The sequence below is a fragment of the Triplophysa rosa genome, linkage group LG4 (genome assembly GCF_024868665.1).
Source record: "Triplophysa rosa linkage group LG4, Trosa_1v2, whole genome shotgun sequence".
Taxonomy (NCBI): Eukaryota; Metazoa; Chordata; class Actinopteri; order Cypriniformes; family Nemacheilidae; genus Triplophysa; species Triplophysa rosa.
Window position 1 is genome coordinate 6,351,106 of NC_079893.1, and position 18,630 is coordinate 6,369,735.

The 18,630-nt window shown below is 37.6% G+C and overlaps 1 protein-coding gene across 2 annotated transcripts in view; it reads right to left on the reverse strand.

Moving 5' to 3' along the window:
* sdk1b (sidekick cell adhesion molecule 1b) overlaps positions 1-18,630 on the reverse strand; it is a 188,498-nt gene that overhangs the window by 16,270 nt on the left and 153,598 nt on the right. For both annotated transcript variants that reach the window (XM_057332366.1, XM_057332365.1), the window contains 7 exons: positions 16,939-17,128; positions 14,685-14,783; positions 7,424-7,618; positions 7,010-7,211; positions 3,132-3,235; positions 2,930-3,000; positions 317-449 (listed from right to left, as the gene is read on the reverse strand). In XM_057332366.1, coding sequence (XP_057188349.1) covers positions 317-449; positions 2,930-3,000; positions 3,132-3,235; positions 7,010-7,211; positions 7,424-7,618; positions 14,685-14,783; positions 16,939-17,128 — 994 coding nt within the window. The remainder of the gene's footprint in view (positions 1-316; positions 450-2,929; positions 3,001-3,131; positions 3,236-7,009; positions 7,212-7,423; positions 7,619-14,684; positions 14,784-16,938; positions 17,129-18,630) is intronic.

Below are 18,630 nucleotides of genomic sequence, written 5' to 3' on the forward strand. Positions count from 1 at the left end.
AGATATAGATATTGAGACACAGACAGATAGATAGCCAGACAGACAGGCAGACAGATAGACAGGTAGATATAGAGAGACAGACAGACAGGTATATGTAGATTTAGATAGACACACACACACACACATATGTACGTAGATATAGAAAGAGAGATGGATAGACAGACTGGCAGACATAGATATACAGACAGATAGACAGACATAGATGTAGATACAGACGGATTGATAGACAGGCAGGTAAATATAGATATAGACAGACAAACAGACAGGTAGATACAGACAGACAGAGAAGGCAGGCAGACATTACATATATTCTTACCTCTGAACTCAGGACTCATTGTTGATTGGTTGGTTGCCGTTTTTGGTTCAGCCGTGGCGTGTTCGAGCGGAAGCTCGTGGTAATACACGCGATATCCTACAAGAATCCCATTCACAGTCCCCTCCTGAGGCGGCTACAGACACAGACACATCGAATTTCAATCAGTCCCAGAGTAACAAACCGGCATCTAATTGCTCTATTTAACACGGAGCATGAAATATTCACCTGACTTTTCAGCGTATGACCCGTGATGATACGAAATGAAAGTACGTTAGTGTCAGAGCCTCTGCTGTCTGCTGCCGGCTAATTAGCAGCCAGAAACAGTGACAGAAAGTAATTACGGCACAATGCACACCAGCCCACAAGATAGCGCAGATCAACAGAGGACAAGCTGACTGAGACTGCAGGTCAGTGAAGACCTAACCTGACTGTGTTCCTCATTCTCCTTTTCCATTATGGATGTGTCTGTTTAGTATGTGATCAGTGTTACAGCCAAAGTTAATTAAGATGGGGTCAAAACAGACCGGCTTTGTAAATGTATCCTTATGTGTGTGAACGGAGACCAGAGGTACGTGAAGCGATTACTAACTCATTTGGGGGTAAAGTGTAAGGCCGATAACCTGCTCGCCAAACATAATTAACATTGAGAGGGCGGCTGAATAGCTTGCAAACAAGTCTGCTATTAAACGCGGACGGAAGAATTGAACTTTGAACACCCGATTAGACCGAAAGGGAGAAAAAGTTGTTTGTGAAACACACAATATAGTCATACACTGTAGGCAACCTAGACTGTATTTTCAAGTAATAGTTTACCTAAAAAGATTTTGTTTACAAAACTTTAAATCAGGGCTGTCAAACTGTCACGTTTAAAATCCAGAATAACATTTTTTGTTTACATAATACATGTCTGTGTGCTGTGCATATTAATTTTGTATTTATAACCACATACGCGCATATATTTAGGAAATATATAAAATATAAAAATAAATAAATGTTTAATTTCAATTACTGGTAAATATAAGTAAATACATCAAAATATTTCCTAAATATATATGTTTGTGGATGTTTTTGTGTTTATACATACAAAAAATTAATAGTACATAGTTCAGTACATAGACATATTGTGTGAACACAAATTACTATTTACTTACTAGTTTGTGAGTTTCGTCTCCAACCCTCTACCCCTTTCATGCGTGCTGACTGAACAGGAGCAAACATGACGTCACGTGCGTGGTACTGCGGCTGCCGTGCGCATATTAGACGCGGTTTCGCAGGTTAAACGAGAGAGGAGGGGTTGAGATCGTATTCTACATAACACATTATACAATTTTTTTTACATAGTGCTTCGATAATGTACATTTTAATTAATAAATATTAATACTATTATTCTAATATAAAAATATATATATATATATATTTAAAAATCTCATTCTGGTTGGGGGTGCCAATGGGAGGCCAGTGACTTTTTGGGGGGAACCATGGCCCCCCTGGGAGCGCCACTGCTCAGTGCTCGTGTATTCATAAGCTTTGGCTTTTAGCAATAAACGGTAACAATGGCGTCAACTTCACTTCATCAGTTAAACACATGCATATCCATCGAAGTGTAACGGAGGTCTGCTAGTGCATGTGCAAACGTCAATCTTTGTTGGAGATCGCAATTTTTGTCCTACTATGGCGAGGGAAATGACACCGGACCGAATGGTGTCAGACCGGTTATATTAATTAACACTAATAACAGAAGCGTTAGTTTTGCCTTTTTATATTGGACCCGAGTTGGATAATAAAACAAGCAGACTGACCAGGAGACATTTGCAAGCAGGACTTCAAAGGACGTTTCATAGAAGTGTTTAAGAGGTATGCGCACAAAAACACACACACACACACACACACACACACACACAATATCAGTGTATTACACAGAACAGCTTTCACAGCCGATGTCATGACCGTTGGCTATCTTAGAATGTGTGTAGCTGAATATTACCAGCTGTAGGACTGTGATGAAAGTGAAAGTAGTTTAGCACGTAGCTCAGTCAAACGTTTACAATCTCTGATAACCAAACACTACTCCAGCGGCTCTTCCTCTTCTCTAAGGAAGACCTCGCCCCTATTTTGGCGTATTCCTTTGGGCGGAGGTTATTAAAAGCACTCGGAATAGTGACATCATGTACCCGGGAAGTAGAGGGCTGTAGTCCGATTCCAGCCGTTCTCTGTAGTCCTTGAAAAGTGAATTCTGTTACAGACAATATCTCGCTTGGCACTGAACTTTGAGCTTTATCATTTTGCAGGTATAGTTTATGCTCTAACATCAACATTACACACTAACTAAAGGTTGAAAAATGTGATCGCGGGGAATGGGACCTTTAAAAGTTTGGCTTGTTTTTTTTACTTAGGATGCATGCCTATGCTTTTACCTAGTGATGTCAGCATGAGCTAATTATTACTCTTTGGCATATAGAAACATGCGTTTGTGAAGAGAAATATTTGAAATATTTTAAAACAGTTGCTTTACAATCAGGAAGCTATTTGGTTTCACTGTATTTTGAATACCGGCTTAGCTACACATGTAGTAGGGCAGCTCGCTTTGTGTTGGAACAATGAACAATGTTTTACCTGCCACTGGACGATCACGGATGTTGTGGTGGACGGTCTGACATGCAAAATAGTAGGAGCGTCACCCGGTACTAAACACAGAAAAACACAATCGATTAATTATTCCATCCATCTGAATCAGTTTGATCCATCCATCCTTTAGCAAATATTGAGATCCATAAAAACACTTGAAAAAATGAGAATACGTGGACTCTAACATTACCATCTTGCAGTGTGGTAACTGGCTCGGTTTCCTTGCTGAAGGCGCTTTCACCCACATCATTTGTGGCCATCATTCTAAATTTGTAAGAGGTGTACGGCTTCAACCTGCGGGGGAAAAAGATACGTTTTAACACACATGCTACAGTAGATCGTTTTCACGTTCCATTAGAAACCACAAGAGATGCGTTTTGGGTCTTCTTTTATGAAGAACATTAAAGAGATGTGCTGCTGCTGGTAACCTATCATAGAAAATGCATCCATGAATACAACAAAATGACCTCAGCTCAAATCCAAAATGCAAACCACGATCTGACACGTTTCCTACCCATAATGCAACATGCTTGTCTAGAGAGGAACAATATCTCTTAAATCAAATGCAGTGCTGCTGAGTTTCTGTGCATCTAATGTACCAAAGCAAACCATGTTGACATATTCCGGCAGTGGAGTTATAAAACAAATTCTCACTTTTTTATTCTTGCTTATGAATTGAGCTCGAACGCCATGTGATTTCAAGAGATCAAACTTACATTTAAACAGAGAAACCGTCAATGTGCTTTTGACAAGATTAACAATTCTAACTTTTTTAATTTAACTATAATGATTTTGTTTTAATCGTATCGCGGTGTTAAATTGTTGTCATTTCAGTTTTTCCATTACAGAGATAAGCTTTCTAAGCAGACTTGATCTTTGAGTTAACTAACGTTAAAAGGTAATGAAAGAAATATCAGAGAAACTGTTAAACCGGCTTGTCTAACACCAGCGAGGCCATAACTCAAGCACATCTGAATAACAATTCAATTTATAAACAACACTGAATTAGAAAATGTGACTAGACGGCCGAAATTCACCAGATAATGTGACCCTCAGGATGAACTTTCCTGTAATTCTTCAACTCGGGATTATTATGATTGGCATCATAATTCATTCATATCATTAGTTTATCATTAGTCAACACAGATTTGTTTTTGTTTTTCAAACTTCGAAGGGACATAGGAGGGAGACACCGCAGGGGGTTGTGGGTAGACTACAGTATATCAAAGTGGGCCATCAGTGGAGTGTGTGTCTGCGTGTGAGAATGTTTGTGAGTGATCAATTAGGAATTTGAAAAACAGGTCTGTAGGGGTGCTTGTGTCGTTGTACGTGTGTGTGTGTGTGTGTGTGTGTGTGTGTGTGTGTGTGTGTGTGTGTGTGTGTGTGTGTTTATAATTAGGGCCTTGAAGACAAGGACTGATAGTGGCATTTCTGTTTTAATAGCTGGAGGCATTTCCTTTGAGAATCAAGATGGTTTGAACACAAACATCCTCTCGGTTGAGAACATTCGCTTGGTGCCATAATGAAAGTGTGTGTGTGTGTTTGTGTGAAAAAGAGGAGCTTGGCATAGCGCTGTACCAACAATATGTATAGAAAAAATATACAGGAAATCAAAAGATGAAAACACGAACAAATTAGTGTTTATAACAAATATCTATATTTCGATACGTATCCATACTGGAAAATCTGAAACAAAACAATAGTGTTGTGTCATAAATTGAATCAACGATGGGGAAAGTTAAGAATGAACGCACACCCTGTTTTTTGGATATTCTTTAAACACTCACAAACACACAAAAAATGCGTAATATATACTACATAATGCAAAAAAAACCCAGTAAAACAAGTTCAAGATTGCATTAATATAAACACAAACATTGTTTTTTGTGATTTTGATTCCTGTATATGTAAATTTATTCAATGCCACATGTAAAAGTTTAGTTTATGTTCGGTTGCTAATATAATAATGTCACAATGCAAAATTTGGAGGCAAGCAATCATTAATAAAAAACGTTATTTTTTTCCACATCATGACATCTGACGTATTTGCTTGATTTAGTTATTTTGAAGCTGTAATGAACAAAGTTGGATTGTTTCATATTGTCGATATTTTATGGACGGGTTCAGCGGCAACAGCATATGTTATGTGGCCCAAACTTCCGCAAAAAAATCAATAACTCATGAGTAATTTAGTTTAATACAATTCATGTACAAAAACATATTTGTATAATTAAATATTCATATAAATTAAATACAAAATAAATTATATATAAAAATATTATAACCGAACACCGGAAGTTAACTTCGGGCCAAATGTGTGCATCCGCTGAAACCTTATATTGGTAACACGTCGTCACGTGATGAATGAAAGTCCAAGGAATGAAAAGTGTAATGCGACTGCGGCAGCCTATTAGAGATTTCACTAAAGCACATTGTAAGCACAATCGTCGTGGACACAGGATGCGATCTGATGACAGTCTGTATGAGCTCAAATATTTTAAATCCACAATGAAACCAATCAAGTGTGGCATGCACGCTCGTAAAAGTTGACCGTTAATGATGAAACGCATGTTTTCCTTCCTTACGAGGATCATCTCACTCTCTCGTCTCTACACACACTCCTTTAATACAGCAATGAGCTCCCTAGAAATGGCAAAGTCAGCCAACGCTGCACACCATACATACATCGCTTTACGATCATCTCGCTGCCTTTGTGGTGTATAGACGCCTTATGATATGGGTCACTAAATGTCAAGGAAATCAAATTAAAAAGACAAGCGTGTGGGTGGTGAGTAGGTTCAGAATTCAAGAACGCTCTCACGACTCCACTACACAATACGTTGAGAAGGATGGTGTTATGTGGTGAGCATCTCTTCGAGTGCTTGAGCTCAATAAATCTTTCCCCTTAATGCATGTGGACGTTTTGAGCTGTGAGTGGAGAAGACGGCGTGAATCAGCCAGGTGATGGTAAGAAGAACAGGCAGGTGAAGAAATATGCAGAAAACAGGTTAGAGAGCGGGCGGAGCTGAATGGGTGTGTGATTAGATATGAGGCCACCTGATGGTCAGACTGATTATGATTGCATTCTGCTTTTGACACATTCGCTCTCTCTGGGTTCTTCTATATGATGTCATATCTGTGTCTGACGTGGATGTCTGTAGTATAAAATGCCTTTATTTTAAAACGATTTTTTTCCTTTGGTTGATTTGGCTCTATTGTGAGATTTTCGCTTCATTTTGATGTTTTTTAACGAGTTTTCGTCCAATCAGCAGAAACTATCCCATTCCAACAAAATACCCATGTTTTCCGGTTTGATTTGTCATTGTGTTTTCTGACTTGTTATTTTGTTTCCGGAATTGTTGTTGTGTTTTATGGTTTGTTATTTTGTTAGTTTTGCATTTTGTTGTTTTGTTTTGTGCCTTATGGCCACGGTACAGAAGACGTTTTCTGCCAATTTTAATAACGTATATTTAATAATAATAATAATAAGTCATAATAATAATGACAATTAACCATTTTATAAAATAAATATGCAAAATATGTTTCAAAATTGAAAATGAAATGATTTCACATATCGAAATGGTTAATCTGGTTTTAATTTAGATATTTATTCAATTGATTTACAATGGCTTTAGATGTAAGGAATGGTATTTTAATTTATAAGACTGTTCCAAGATGATGTGTTCATGCTACCACAAGGTATTTCTAAAAGATAAAAGATAGTGTTACCATGGTTACATACTGTGTCCAAAATAAATATGGTACACCCATGATACATGTCCAAAAATAGACTGATACCATTGCACACATCCATAAAACACCATGGTACCTTTCCGGACAGTTTACTGTGTAATACACGAGATAATTGTTAAATCACATTTTCATTTATGTCCATGTTCGCATCCGAAAATCCAAAACTACAATGCGTTCACCCATGATCGTATTCTGTGCATTTTAATGCATTCAGCCTCTTAGCGCTAAACAACATTATGCTATAAATAGTGCACGCTCCTTCTTGTGTGTGCACAGGCAGTTATGACTAATCCGTGACAGACGTGTGTGTCTTACCTATCCACATCCCAGGAGGTGTTGTTATGACCGATGGAGGACGTGTGGGTCTTCCATTCTCCATCCGGCAGCTCTAATGTCTGCAGGGTATTGTAGCGCACGGGGGACGAGCCATCTCCGCCCGCTGTCCACTGAAGACGAAGCTTACGGGACTCCACCCCTTTCTGCGGTGTGGTCAGTCGGCGAGGTGGCTGAGGCCGTTCTATAGAAAATGCATGGGGACGTACAGTATGTACATGTCATATGTTGGTGACCAAACAAAACTGTGCCCCATTGACTTCCATTGTGTCCATTTCTCAAAATATCTTCTTTTATGTTTCACAGAAGAAAGAGTCATACACAGAGTTGGAATGTCATGAAGTTTTTAAATGTTTGTTCATGAAAATGTTAATTAACCATGTCAGATTTTCTTACCTCTTTTCTCCGTCGTTATGACAATGGCTTCCTCCGGTGGTCCCCATCCCTGCTGTGTACGTGCCTGGATTTGAAACACGTATGCAGACTCTGGGTTCAGACCGCTCACTGTGAACTGCCTCGCGTTGGACCCCACCTCCACCGTGGTGAACTTGTTGGGGTCATTGACATCCAGTCGGTAAGAAATCTGATAACCTACAGCAACAAAGCCAGAATGAAATCAAACCTTGGAAGGACACGTTATACAATGAATAACAGTCAAGAGTAGTTGCTACATTTATCACAAACAAAAATGATGCTCTACAAGACTTTTGAATGTTTCATGCAGATTGAAATTTGCTTTGTCAAGACCTTGTGCCAGGATTGATGCCAAACGCCAACGCGACAAATCAACTTTTTGGAAGCACATATGAGATTAGGAAACTGCTACAGAGTTTTCATTGTATGCCATGAGAAGACTTTCCTAGACTGATAGCTACGGAGAGATTCAACATGAAAACTGCTGGAATTCTTACTAGCAAAACAAGGACAAGTCATCTGCACGCATAAATAATAATAAAGCAATAAAAAATAAGAGCTGAATTTTCTTACTCTAAATACAAAACTAATAATGTGTCTCTCTTAAAGGGATACTTCACCCCAAAATGAAAATTCTGTCATCATTTATTCATTTTCGAGTTGTTCCAGATGTGTATAAATGTCTTTGTTCTGATGAATGCAGAGGAAGATATTTGGAAGAATGCCCCCCATTGACTCCCATAGTAGGAAAAAATACAATGGTAGTCAAAAATGCCCCAGAACCGTTTGCTGTCCTACATTCTTCAAAATGTCTTCTTTTGTGTTCAACGGAACAAAAAAAATGATAAAGTAATTTTTCTGCTATAATTTAATACAATTAATATACAATAATGTAAAGATAAGTACATAAAGTAACTTGAAATTGCACTAATGCAGTACATTTATACCATACGACACACTTTAAAGTCGGCATGAAACAGAAATCGCTGTGGTCTGAATTCTTCCAAATTGTGTATATTTGAATGAAATGGCCTCTAAAGTGAGGATAAACAGGGTGGGGTTTGATTTAATCGTTCTGGGAATTTATTTGGATTGTTGGAAATTGGAAATCTGGCCGTTGGACAGTCAGTACTACAGTCCCAACCTCAAACCAAGACATTTGTCATGTGGAAAAAAATCTTGTTTTGAAGAGAACAGGAAGTTAATATGATAATAGATTAAACAATAATGACATAATGCAAATCATTTATAATAAACATTGCAATACTTTATAAAAAATAAGAATTGTCGTCAGTTAGCCGTGTGGTTAACATATAGATGTGCAGCGTGATTTCGTTTCTTTGCCGATCCCACCCCCCGATCTCCGCCCAACGCTTTCCTGTCAGCTCTCTATTGTCCTGTCCTGCATAAAAAGCTCCTAAAATATAACTTTAATAAAAAATATGAATTGTCAGCTTTGATTTCATGGTGTCTTTAAATCTACATATAATGATTCATCAGGTATACCTTTAGAAGTCAAACGTGACATGTCTCATTTTAGCTAAATACAGTATCATTACGCAAGTTTGCAACGGTAGCCTTCCTTCACTTATATGAAGGAATGAATAATCCTCTTCTAATTCATTTTAAAGCAAACGCTACGACCAAATCATCCTGTTTTTATAGTCTACAAGCATGTTCTTATCTAAAAAGTGCTGAAAGAATGTTTTTGACACTTGATGGTGGAAGTAGAGGGATTTGTAAACGGGAGAATCCTGTGAATGGCTGTGAGAGGATTTTTTTTTGGTTGAGAAAGTTTGGTGTTAGCGTGCACCGTTCTGAGGATTAGCACGGCGCTACTGAGCCGAGGGTGATTTCAATTCAATGAAAATCTCTTTGCTTCGTCTTGTCTTCTTAGATTCTCGTTCACCCTTTCTTTCCTTTTCTCTGTTCGCCTCTCGGAAGGCAGAGCTTGCTAAGATCCCGACTTATTAACAGGCCATCGCTAACCCAACCCAAAAAAGCCCAGAGGGGCCTATGCAAAATCCTCTTCTTTTCTCGCTTGTTTCGGAGCTCCTTCTTTGATGGTATTTCTCTTTTGTGCATGTTACGCTAGGGGCAGGAATCAAGACCGCTTTTTTCCACACTTTCCTCCGATGTTTTCAAAAGTAGCTTTCGGTGTAGAAATGGAGAGATGAGGGCAAGGACTAAAACATGGCCAACGGGTCATCTGTTCAATTGTTCAGACAGATTGGTTGTTTTCTTCGTCATTTATCATGCTAGTGCTGTGACCCATGCCAGGTGGTTAGGTACTCGTTTTTTAAAGTCTAAGTTGCCGTGGTGAGAGAGCAGTAAGCCGTGTAATTGGTCGGATCGTCGGCCCTTCAGTCAGGAGCATTTTATTTGTGCGCCCTGTTACCACAGTGATCACTGATCCCTAACCACAGGACACATTACAGCGGACATTCAATGGAAAGAGAGCAGAGAAAAGGAGAAAAAGAGTATGGAAAGAGAACATTACAAACATCCATTATGTTATAAAACACGAAATAATATAAATGCAAACAAGTACAATGGCATTCTGTGAAGTAGCACCATTTTATATCAATGCTATATGAATATGGTAATCAAACAATGGCAGATTTGTACCTTGGTATTATTATGAGATACTATCATTGTACCACAAACTTGTAGAAGTGTATAACTTTATATATTTAAAAGAATAACTTTGGATAGACTTTCTAAAGAAAGAGATTGATCGGATCTTAGTTAATACAGTAGTGGCCTAAAGTGGTGTCCAATATTGGACAATATTGGTGTCTCAAATGTTTTATTAAAGACGCATTGCATGCATGTTGCATTGATGTGTTTGGAATATAAACTGAAACTCAGCTTTGAGAAAATAGAAAAAAGAGGCCTGGCAAAAAATTGCAAACACGTGCCTGCAAAATATGACAGATAAAATATTAATAACCGATAAAATTGTAATATAGCGATGCTTTATTTCCTGTGAACTTTTATTTTTTCTATTATTTTTGGTACATTGGAAAAAAATAAAAGACCATATGAAAATCAGTTTTTCCTGATTTAAAAATTTGCTGTTTAAAGTGTTTAGGTAAAAGAATAATTTTTGTTTCATTCTGTGAACTACTAACGATATTTCTAACATATGTCAAATACAAATATTGGGCCTCATTCATGAAACACGAGCAGAACAATTTTTGTGTAAATTGTTCGTAAAGTCGTTCTGACGTAAATTTTCGTATTCATAAAAACGTTCCTAATTTTGAAATGTTAGTTGGTACGGAAAAAATGTACACCTGCTCCCTACGTAAAACATTCAAATGTTCTGTGTTCTTTTTGACAAACTGATTCCACTGCATTTTGATGCACTGTATATCGTGATATTTCACGATATTCGTTTTTTACTCTTTAACTTTGGGTAAAACGCAGACGTCATCACTGTCCCTTTTAACACAGCTGTCCAATCACAGTGCAGGAGACTTGTACAACACAACAATGGAGAAGTCAACATTGCTGGTTATTGCATTTTTATATTCATTAATAATCTTCAAAATAAGATACTTGTAACATGTTACTGCCATGGATATTCCTAATCATAGCAACCAACATGTCTCCGGAAAAATGCGCAGTGGATCCAAAAGCGCTCTCAAGCGCCACCAGTTGGTTATTTTCAGAAGAGTACAGGCATTATTTCAGCTGGCTAAAACGCTTAGGTGGACACAAGTTAATTTATTGTTAGGCATATAATAATAATACATTTATTTTATATAGCGCCATTAAAAGTTGCTTTCTCAAAGCGCTTCACAGCAGACATCACATCAGGTAAAACAACACAATCACAACACTTTGTAAAACAACACAACCAAAACAAATAATCCAATCAAGTAAAAGCAATCCTAAAATAAAATGTTTTAAGAACAGATTTAAAAGTCGCTAGTGAATTTGCCTCCCTGATGTCAGCCGGGAGCGTGTTCCAGGCCTTAGGACCATATGAGGAAAATGTTCTATCACCCATGGAGCGAAGCTGTGTCATGGGAACAACTAAAAGACCACACTGAGAAGAACGCAGATTTCGACATGGTGTGTAAGGCAATAACAGATCAGACAGGTACTGAGGAGCCAGGTCATGCAAAGCCTTAAATGTTAACATAAGGATTTTAAAATCAATACGGTACCTGACAGGGAGCCGGTGTAAAGACTCCAAAACAGGAGAAATATGATCACCAGACCTGGCCCCAGACAGAATTCTAGCAGCCGAGTTTTGTACATATTGCAGTTTGTTAATGGAGGTTTTAGATACTCCAGCAAGAAGACCATTGCAATAGTCAATACGTGAAAAAACAAAAGAATTTATCAGCCTCTCAACAATTGAAAAGGACAACAGAGGCCGTAAGCGAGCTACATTTCTCAGATGGAAAAAGGATGTCTTAACCTTAGCCTAACTAATAGCCTAACATGTTAAATGTTAGGCTATTAGTCTTTTATGCTTTTATGCATTTATGCAATATATATATTTATGCAATATAACGTGCCAAACCTGAGAATGGAATCCGGAGGATTCCACTTCATTCCTAGATATGTAATTTGCGTAGCTGTAATTCATAGGCGGGGATTATGCTAATTATGAATGAGCACACATGCACATTTACGAATGATTGGAATTCAATACTATCAAATCGGAAGTTTACGAAGTATTTGTGAATCCGGAGGAGAGTTTTCGGGAAGGTCCGTTTTACGCGCAAATCACTCATATATTTACGAATGTTTCATGAATGAGACCCATTGTTTCTAATTGACATTTACTTGCAGAAAATGAAAACTGGAGAAACAGGTCAAAATAACAGAAAAGATGCTCTGTACTTTTTCAGACCTCAAATACTACAAAGAAAATTCTTTCATTTCAAATTTTCACTTTTAAACAATGAAACAGTAATATTTCTAGATGTATTTAAGAAAAGTTACCAGTTTTGTTTTTCTAGATTTTAATCACAGTTTTCATGTGGTTTGTCATGCTGTCAGTCATTCACGTTGCTGTTGGATGACTTTTATGTCACTCCTGAGGTTTGATTTTGTCGAAAGTCAACAGACACTGGACTGGAATGGACACAACACATCTAGAAATGCTGAATAAATTTGGAATGGTCTCTTCATTTTTTCCGCCATTTTCCCTTAATTTTTGTCCAATAAATACCTTTCAAGTTGAGTGTTTTGTCCATTTTTTATTTATATTGATTTATTTATATTTATATGGTTTAAATTAACCTGTGGTGACACTAAAAACAAATATTGTACAAATATACCCCATGGACATCACCTTTGGCCAAAACGTAACTAGAAATACTTAAAAAATAGTCCCATCTATATATCAAATAAACTATAAAAAAAAAAGAGGTGTACAAAGTAACTAGATCCATTGTGGTTTCATATTGAATATAAGTCTACAGTAATGTTATCAATTGGATCTCTTTCAATCAATATGTACATCGTGGCGTTCTATATTTTCCACAAGTTATGCATGCTACTTTGCAATGTTATTATATCTTTGTTTGCGACTACGCCGCAATTGGTAATGCAATAAAAATGCATGATTTCTGTCTGGCCAACAAAGCTTAAATTGAAACTCAAATTGAAGCAGAAAGAAAACAAACGAAAAACAATGAATGAAATGGCCTGGCAAAAAAGAATGAAAGAACATAATTATGTGTGAGAGAAATAAGAGAGAGAGCTATTAAAGGGCATAGAGAAATGAGACACCAGCGAGACCTCGGCCCATCAATCAATATTCACCGTCAATCTCTCGCTTTCAATACATTACCATTGAAACTCATTGAAGATTCATAATAAAAGGTTAAAATGCAATAAAACAATAGTAACGTATACACATTACACCACCAGCGGCACGGCACGTCTTTAATGCAATATAGCGATAATTCAGTTCAGCCCTAAACGGTTTATAGATTTGATGACTGAAATCCACTGAAGGTCACCGTTCGAATATTGCGACGCAGCTTCATTCGCACTGTAGACAGACGCGCCGGTAATTGCGAGAGCAATTGACTGCTGTTGAGCGCAATCACGGAACAATGACATATTCTTTGTGAAAGTCACATTAACTGCAAACCCCAACGTATGAAATATATTACAAAGATCTGAGAGGATGAAATGAGCGTTGGAACACTGACAGGTCTGCTCTGATTGAAGCTCTCGGCTTCATATCGCTCAATCCTACGGGGAACGATTGATCCAATCAGGGGGGAGCTCGAACGCGAGAGCTCGTGCACGGCGGAGACAGAAGGCGAGAGATCATTCGAGGTAAAGAGGCTTCACGTTTATATCACTATTAAAGGATTATATGATCCATCACGGATGGTTAAGTGTCCATAATCCAGTCATCTAGAGTCGCGCTCGCTCCCGAACGACCCATAATCTTGACAACGGCATAACTGAGTCGGTATAATCTCATCGCGATGAGAAATCCCAATACGAGAAAATCTCATAACGCACAGACATGCCGTTTAAAAGGCAGCTGTGGTGTAAAACAACATTCGGCTTTTCTGGTTGAATTCATTACACAGCTTGTTGCCGTCGAAGTAACGGTCAAATGCGCTCGAATGAGAGGACATTTTAACACTGTTCCCAAAAGATAAATATGACAAAACCTAAATTAGTTTTTGCAGTAAGTCAATTATTTATATTGTCGTTTCATAATGTAGTAGTTTATGGAAATTAAAGGTCCAATGTGTTGGATTTTTTGGAGAATCTATTGACAGAAATGCAATATAATATACATAACTTTGTCTTCAGAGGTGTATAAAGAACTTACATTATGAAGCGTTATGCTCTTATTACCTTAGAATGAGCTATTTCTATCTACATACACCGCGGGTCCCCTTACATGGAATTCGCCATGTTGTTTCTACAGTAGCCCTAAATGGACAAACTGCTCTACAGAACGCGTTTCGTAAAATCTGTTATCTCCTTCGGCAACGAAGCAAAAATGTACAACATCGTTTTGTGTCAGCCACCGTAGTGCTTCGAAAGGGAGGGAGGAGAGGTAGAGTGAGCTGTTGGTTGCAATTCGCAACCTCACCGCAAGATGCCGCTAAATTTCATTCGCTGGAACTCTGATAGAAAACCGCATGGATTTTTCAAGCGTTTTATAAAAAGTCTGTGGCATCTCATTTAATATCAAGCTGTATGTTTGTGTATGAGGGGGTGTGAGGTTTATGTTTTCTCTTACCCATAATAATACCATTTGGCTCGGAGGGAGGCTGCCAGACAACCCTCACAGATGTGAGTCGCACTTCTGGAAACATCAACCTGACAGGTGGACCCGGAACTGAGAGAGAGAGAGAAACATACACAGTGCGGTATTAAAACAGATTACTGTAGTCCTCATTATTTGATTATGTTTCTTCAAACAAAAACACATTTCAAACACTTAAAACATCTGTTTACCAGGGCCGTGTTTTTATCTTAGCCAGAACAAATATGACATTTTAATCTCTTCAAACACACCCTCGCACGCTCCCTGTTAACTTCTAATTCTTTAAATCCAAAAATGTAATATTAGTGATTTATAATCCCTCATCAAACACATGTAATTCTGCCAGTGGACACTTGGCCAACAACACTGATAATCCACCGCTTCTGATGGGTGTGTGTGTGTGTGGAGAGAGAAACTAATAACATAGACATCCCAGTATCTGGTATCCCTGTACATTTTTAAATGAATGTTGTCCCATTGAGCCGATTAAGAAAAATGACAGAAATAGGGCATTTGTCATTCTGCTGGCGAGACTCCACAGTCCACATATAAATGCTCTCTCTCATTGGGAAGATGACAGCGTTGCTGTGGAAAAAGATCGCGTACGGGTGAGCACATATTTCTAATCAGAAACATCCAAAAAGAGATGTTTTTGCCCAGAGGTTGATCTTTCTTTGCTCGGAAGATTCTCGGTTAGGTGAACTGTTAAGAATTGTCTCAATCTTTTCTGAAGATTAAATAGAAATGTAACCCTGCATAAAATTAAGCCTATTTTCATAACCATTATTATTATTTAATGCACCATGAACTAACATGAACTGTATTAGTATTAACAAATATTATTAAATGCTAAAAGACTAAATTTCTCATTGTTAGTTATAGCTAATGCTAATACATAAAATACAACCTTATTGTGAAGTGTTAACTTTTTGCATTGAATTTTTTTTCAACAATGACGCAAATTTTCTCATTATGTGCAAAAATTTTGCTCGCACAATTTTTTGTTTATTTTCACGCTAAATGTGGCCATCACGTTTCACCAATTTTGTCTTTCATGTTACTCCCAAAACTCTTCAGTCACGATTATGAAATTTGGCTGACAATTAATTGTCGAATAATTGTGATTATGGCGATTAATCGACTTTCGACTAATCGTTTTAGAGCTTTGCTCACAGTTCATTTATTCATTGAAGAAAATATATCTTGAAATACTGTACAACTAACATTCACTATAAAGTGAACATATCAGAAAGGACTGGATGCTCAGGACTTATTATGTTCAAGGCAAAGTAAAACCGAGATACGATGATGTTATCATCTGCCTCTAGATGCAGAAAGTCTGGAAAAACATCAACACATAAGATACAAACCTGGTAAGACTCCAATTATGGAGAAATGTTAACAGTGATGGTGGATGTAGGGCTGCTGAAGGTAGACGGACCTTCTTTGTGTCTTCTAAAAGTGCGCAATAATTGTGGTTATGTAAAATAATTGTGATGATGTCAAATAATACGCTTTTTTATCATTGTGACAGCCCTATCGGACTTCAGATTGCAGACTGGTGTCTTGGCAAAACTGTGCACATTTTGAGACATCATTGGGATATCTCCTTTGATCTTTAGAAACAAATGCAAGATCATGAACTTTTTTCTCAATAAATAAAACTGAATCGCAGGCGACTCTGTGTTCCATTTCATCTTATCACAGTCTACTAGAAACAACTGAGACATTAAAGACATCTCATTAGAGATTTTATCTGTCCTATATGCTGGGAAATAATAAAGCTTGAGAGAAGGAAAGGTTCAGACAGGTGAATCAAGCAAAGCAGCAGATGAGGTTTCATCCAGAGGGGGCAGAAGGAGGGCAGGCGAATGTGTGAGCACACATGTGTGTCTGAAGCCACGTGGGAGGTAATGCCAGTCTGAATGTCGGGCACAGCTGGAAACCAGCAGAGCATGAAGCAAGACATAACTCTGCGCACCCATTACCAATGTGTGTGTGGACCGGTGTGAGTGTGTGGAGGAACATCTGCTAAATGGGTAGCTCTCACTCAAAGTCTAATTTTGACCCAATTTGTGTGCGGACATTTACTTTTGTTTCTATTAAGCGTATGTGATTTGTCAAAACCGGTGGAAACAACAAGAGCTGGCCAAGGGGCTGGACAATTTGCCGTGAGACATTTGGTTTGGTGAATTATGATGATGCACTGATTTCACTGGTTGCTTACCGTCGCCCCTAGTTCTCTCAATTGTGGGGGGAATGCTGGGTGGGCCTTCTTCGACACGCGTGAACGCAAGCACCTGAACTTCATACAGGATGAACTTACTCAGGTTCCGCAAAAGGAGAGAGTGAACCTGGTTCCCGTTCACCGGCTGGACCTGGGGAGCCTGCTCCAAATCTTTCTCTTTGTATAATACCTAGACATAAAGGGAAATATGGGAATATAAGAAATAGATAGAATATTCTGAAAACAACAATGACAACTGAACGTATATATATATATATATATATATATATATATATATATATTTACAGTATATATATACACTGTACATATATATACAGGGGTTAAATTGGGATTTGTTATGTGCCAGGGCTCTGTGGGGGATTTTGAGTGGTGCTTATACGAAGCTTATAATCTTATTAATTGAGAAACTGTAAAATATAAATTGAGAGAGCCCTTTGCTATGAACAATAAAATGCTGATCAAACTTATTCTAGATGCCAGAACTTAACAAAGCTACATAAGAATAAAATCTTTCTGTAGGCCTGTGCCCTTTGCTTGTGTCAATATCAAATATCTTTATTTATTAATGTACACAGAATTGTATGTATGACCCGCGTTAACCGAATATTCTCCGTCATTGACAGATTTTTTTACCAGTGACGGAAAAATCTGAAGGCCGTCCGTCATTTTGACGGATTACAATAAGGGCAATTTGTAATTCCACGTTTTGTCATTTCCTTTCATTAAAACGTGACCGTAGGCTACTACCCCTGCCCTGAACACGATCGCCAATTTGGACATTTTCACTTAGGGGTGTACTCACTTTTGTTGCCAGCGGTTTAGACATTAATGGCTGTGTGTTGAGTTATTTTGAGGGGACAGCAAATTTACACTGTTATACAAGCTGTACACTCACTACTTTATATTGTAGCAAAGTGTCATTTCTTCAGTGTTGTCACATGAAAAGATATAATAAAATATTTACAAAAATGTGAGGGGTGTACTCACTTCTGTGAGATACTGTACATGTATATAATCAATATAAAATAGATAATAAATAAACCATAAAACAATTTAAACGATTAAAGAAATAAACAAAGCAGTAAAAATAATTCAGTAATATTAGAAACTAAATAAAAAATGACAAAAGCACGTAACAAAATTTCTAAAATTAAACTAAAATGATCACGAAAACGACAGTATTAATTAAATTAAAGATCCTAATTAAACTCCAATAAAACTGAAAAACTCTGCATGGGAATGGGTTTAATTGACATTGCCCAATAAACAACCACTCAAAAACTAGTTGCAAAAACATCATGCAACTACTGTACCAGTAGCGACATCCTAGAAACCATACATCTGCACCCTGGCAACCATACGGTTATTGTTATTATTGTGTTATAGAAACAGAAAATGTAAAAATCTGGAATAAATTAAGATTTTACTTAATTCATATTTTGCGTATATTGGTTGCTGAATATAGAAGCAATACATAATTAATTGTGTTATTTTATTTTCCCCGCTTTTTACAGTCCAAGCATTTTATCAATTGGTTTCTTCCTACGGTGTGTGTAAAAAACTGCTTCAGCAATTTCATCATGTTGCATCATGTCACTCTACACAAGAAAAACCTTATGAAAGTCTCAGACAAGTAACAGCTCACACGGGTTTCAATAGCTTTACACAGAT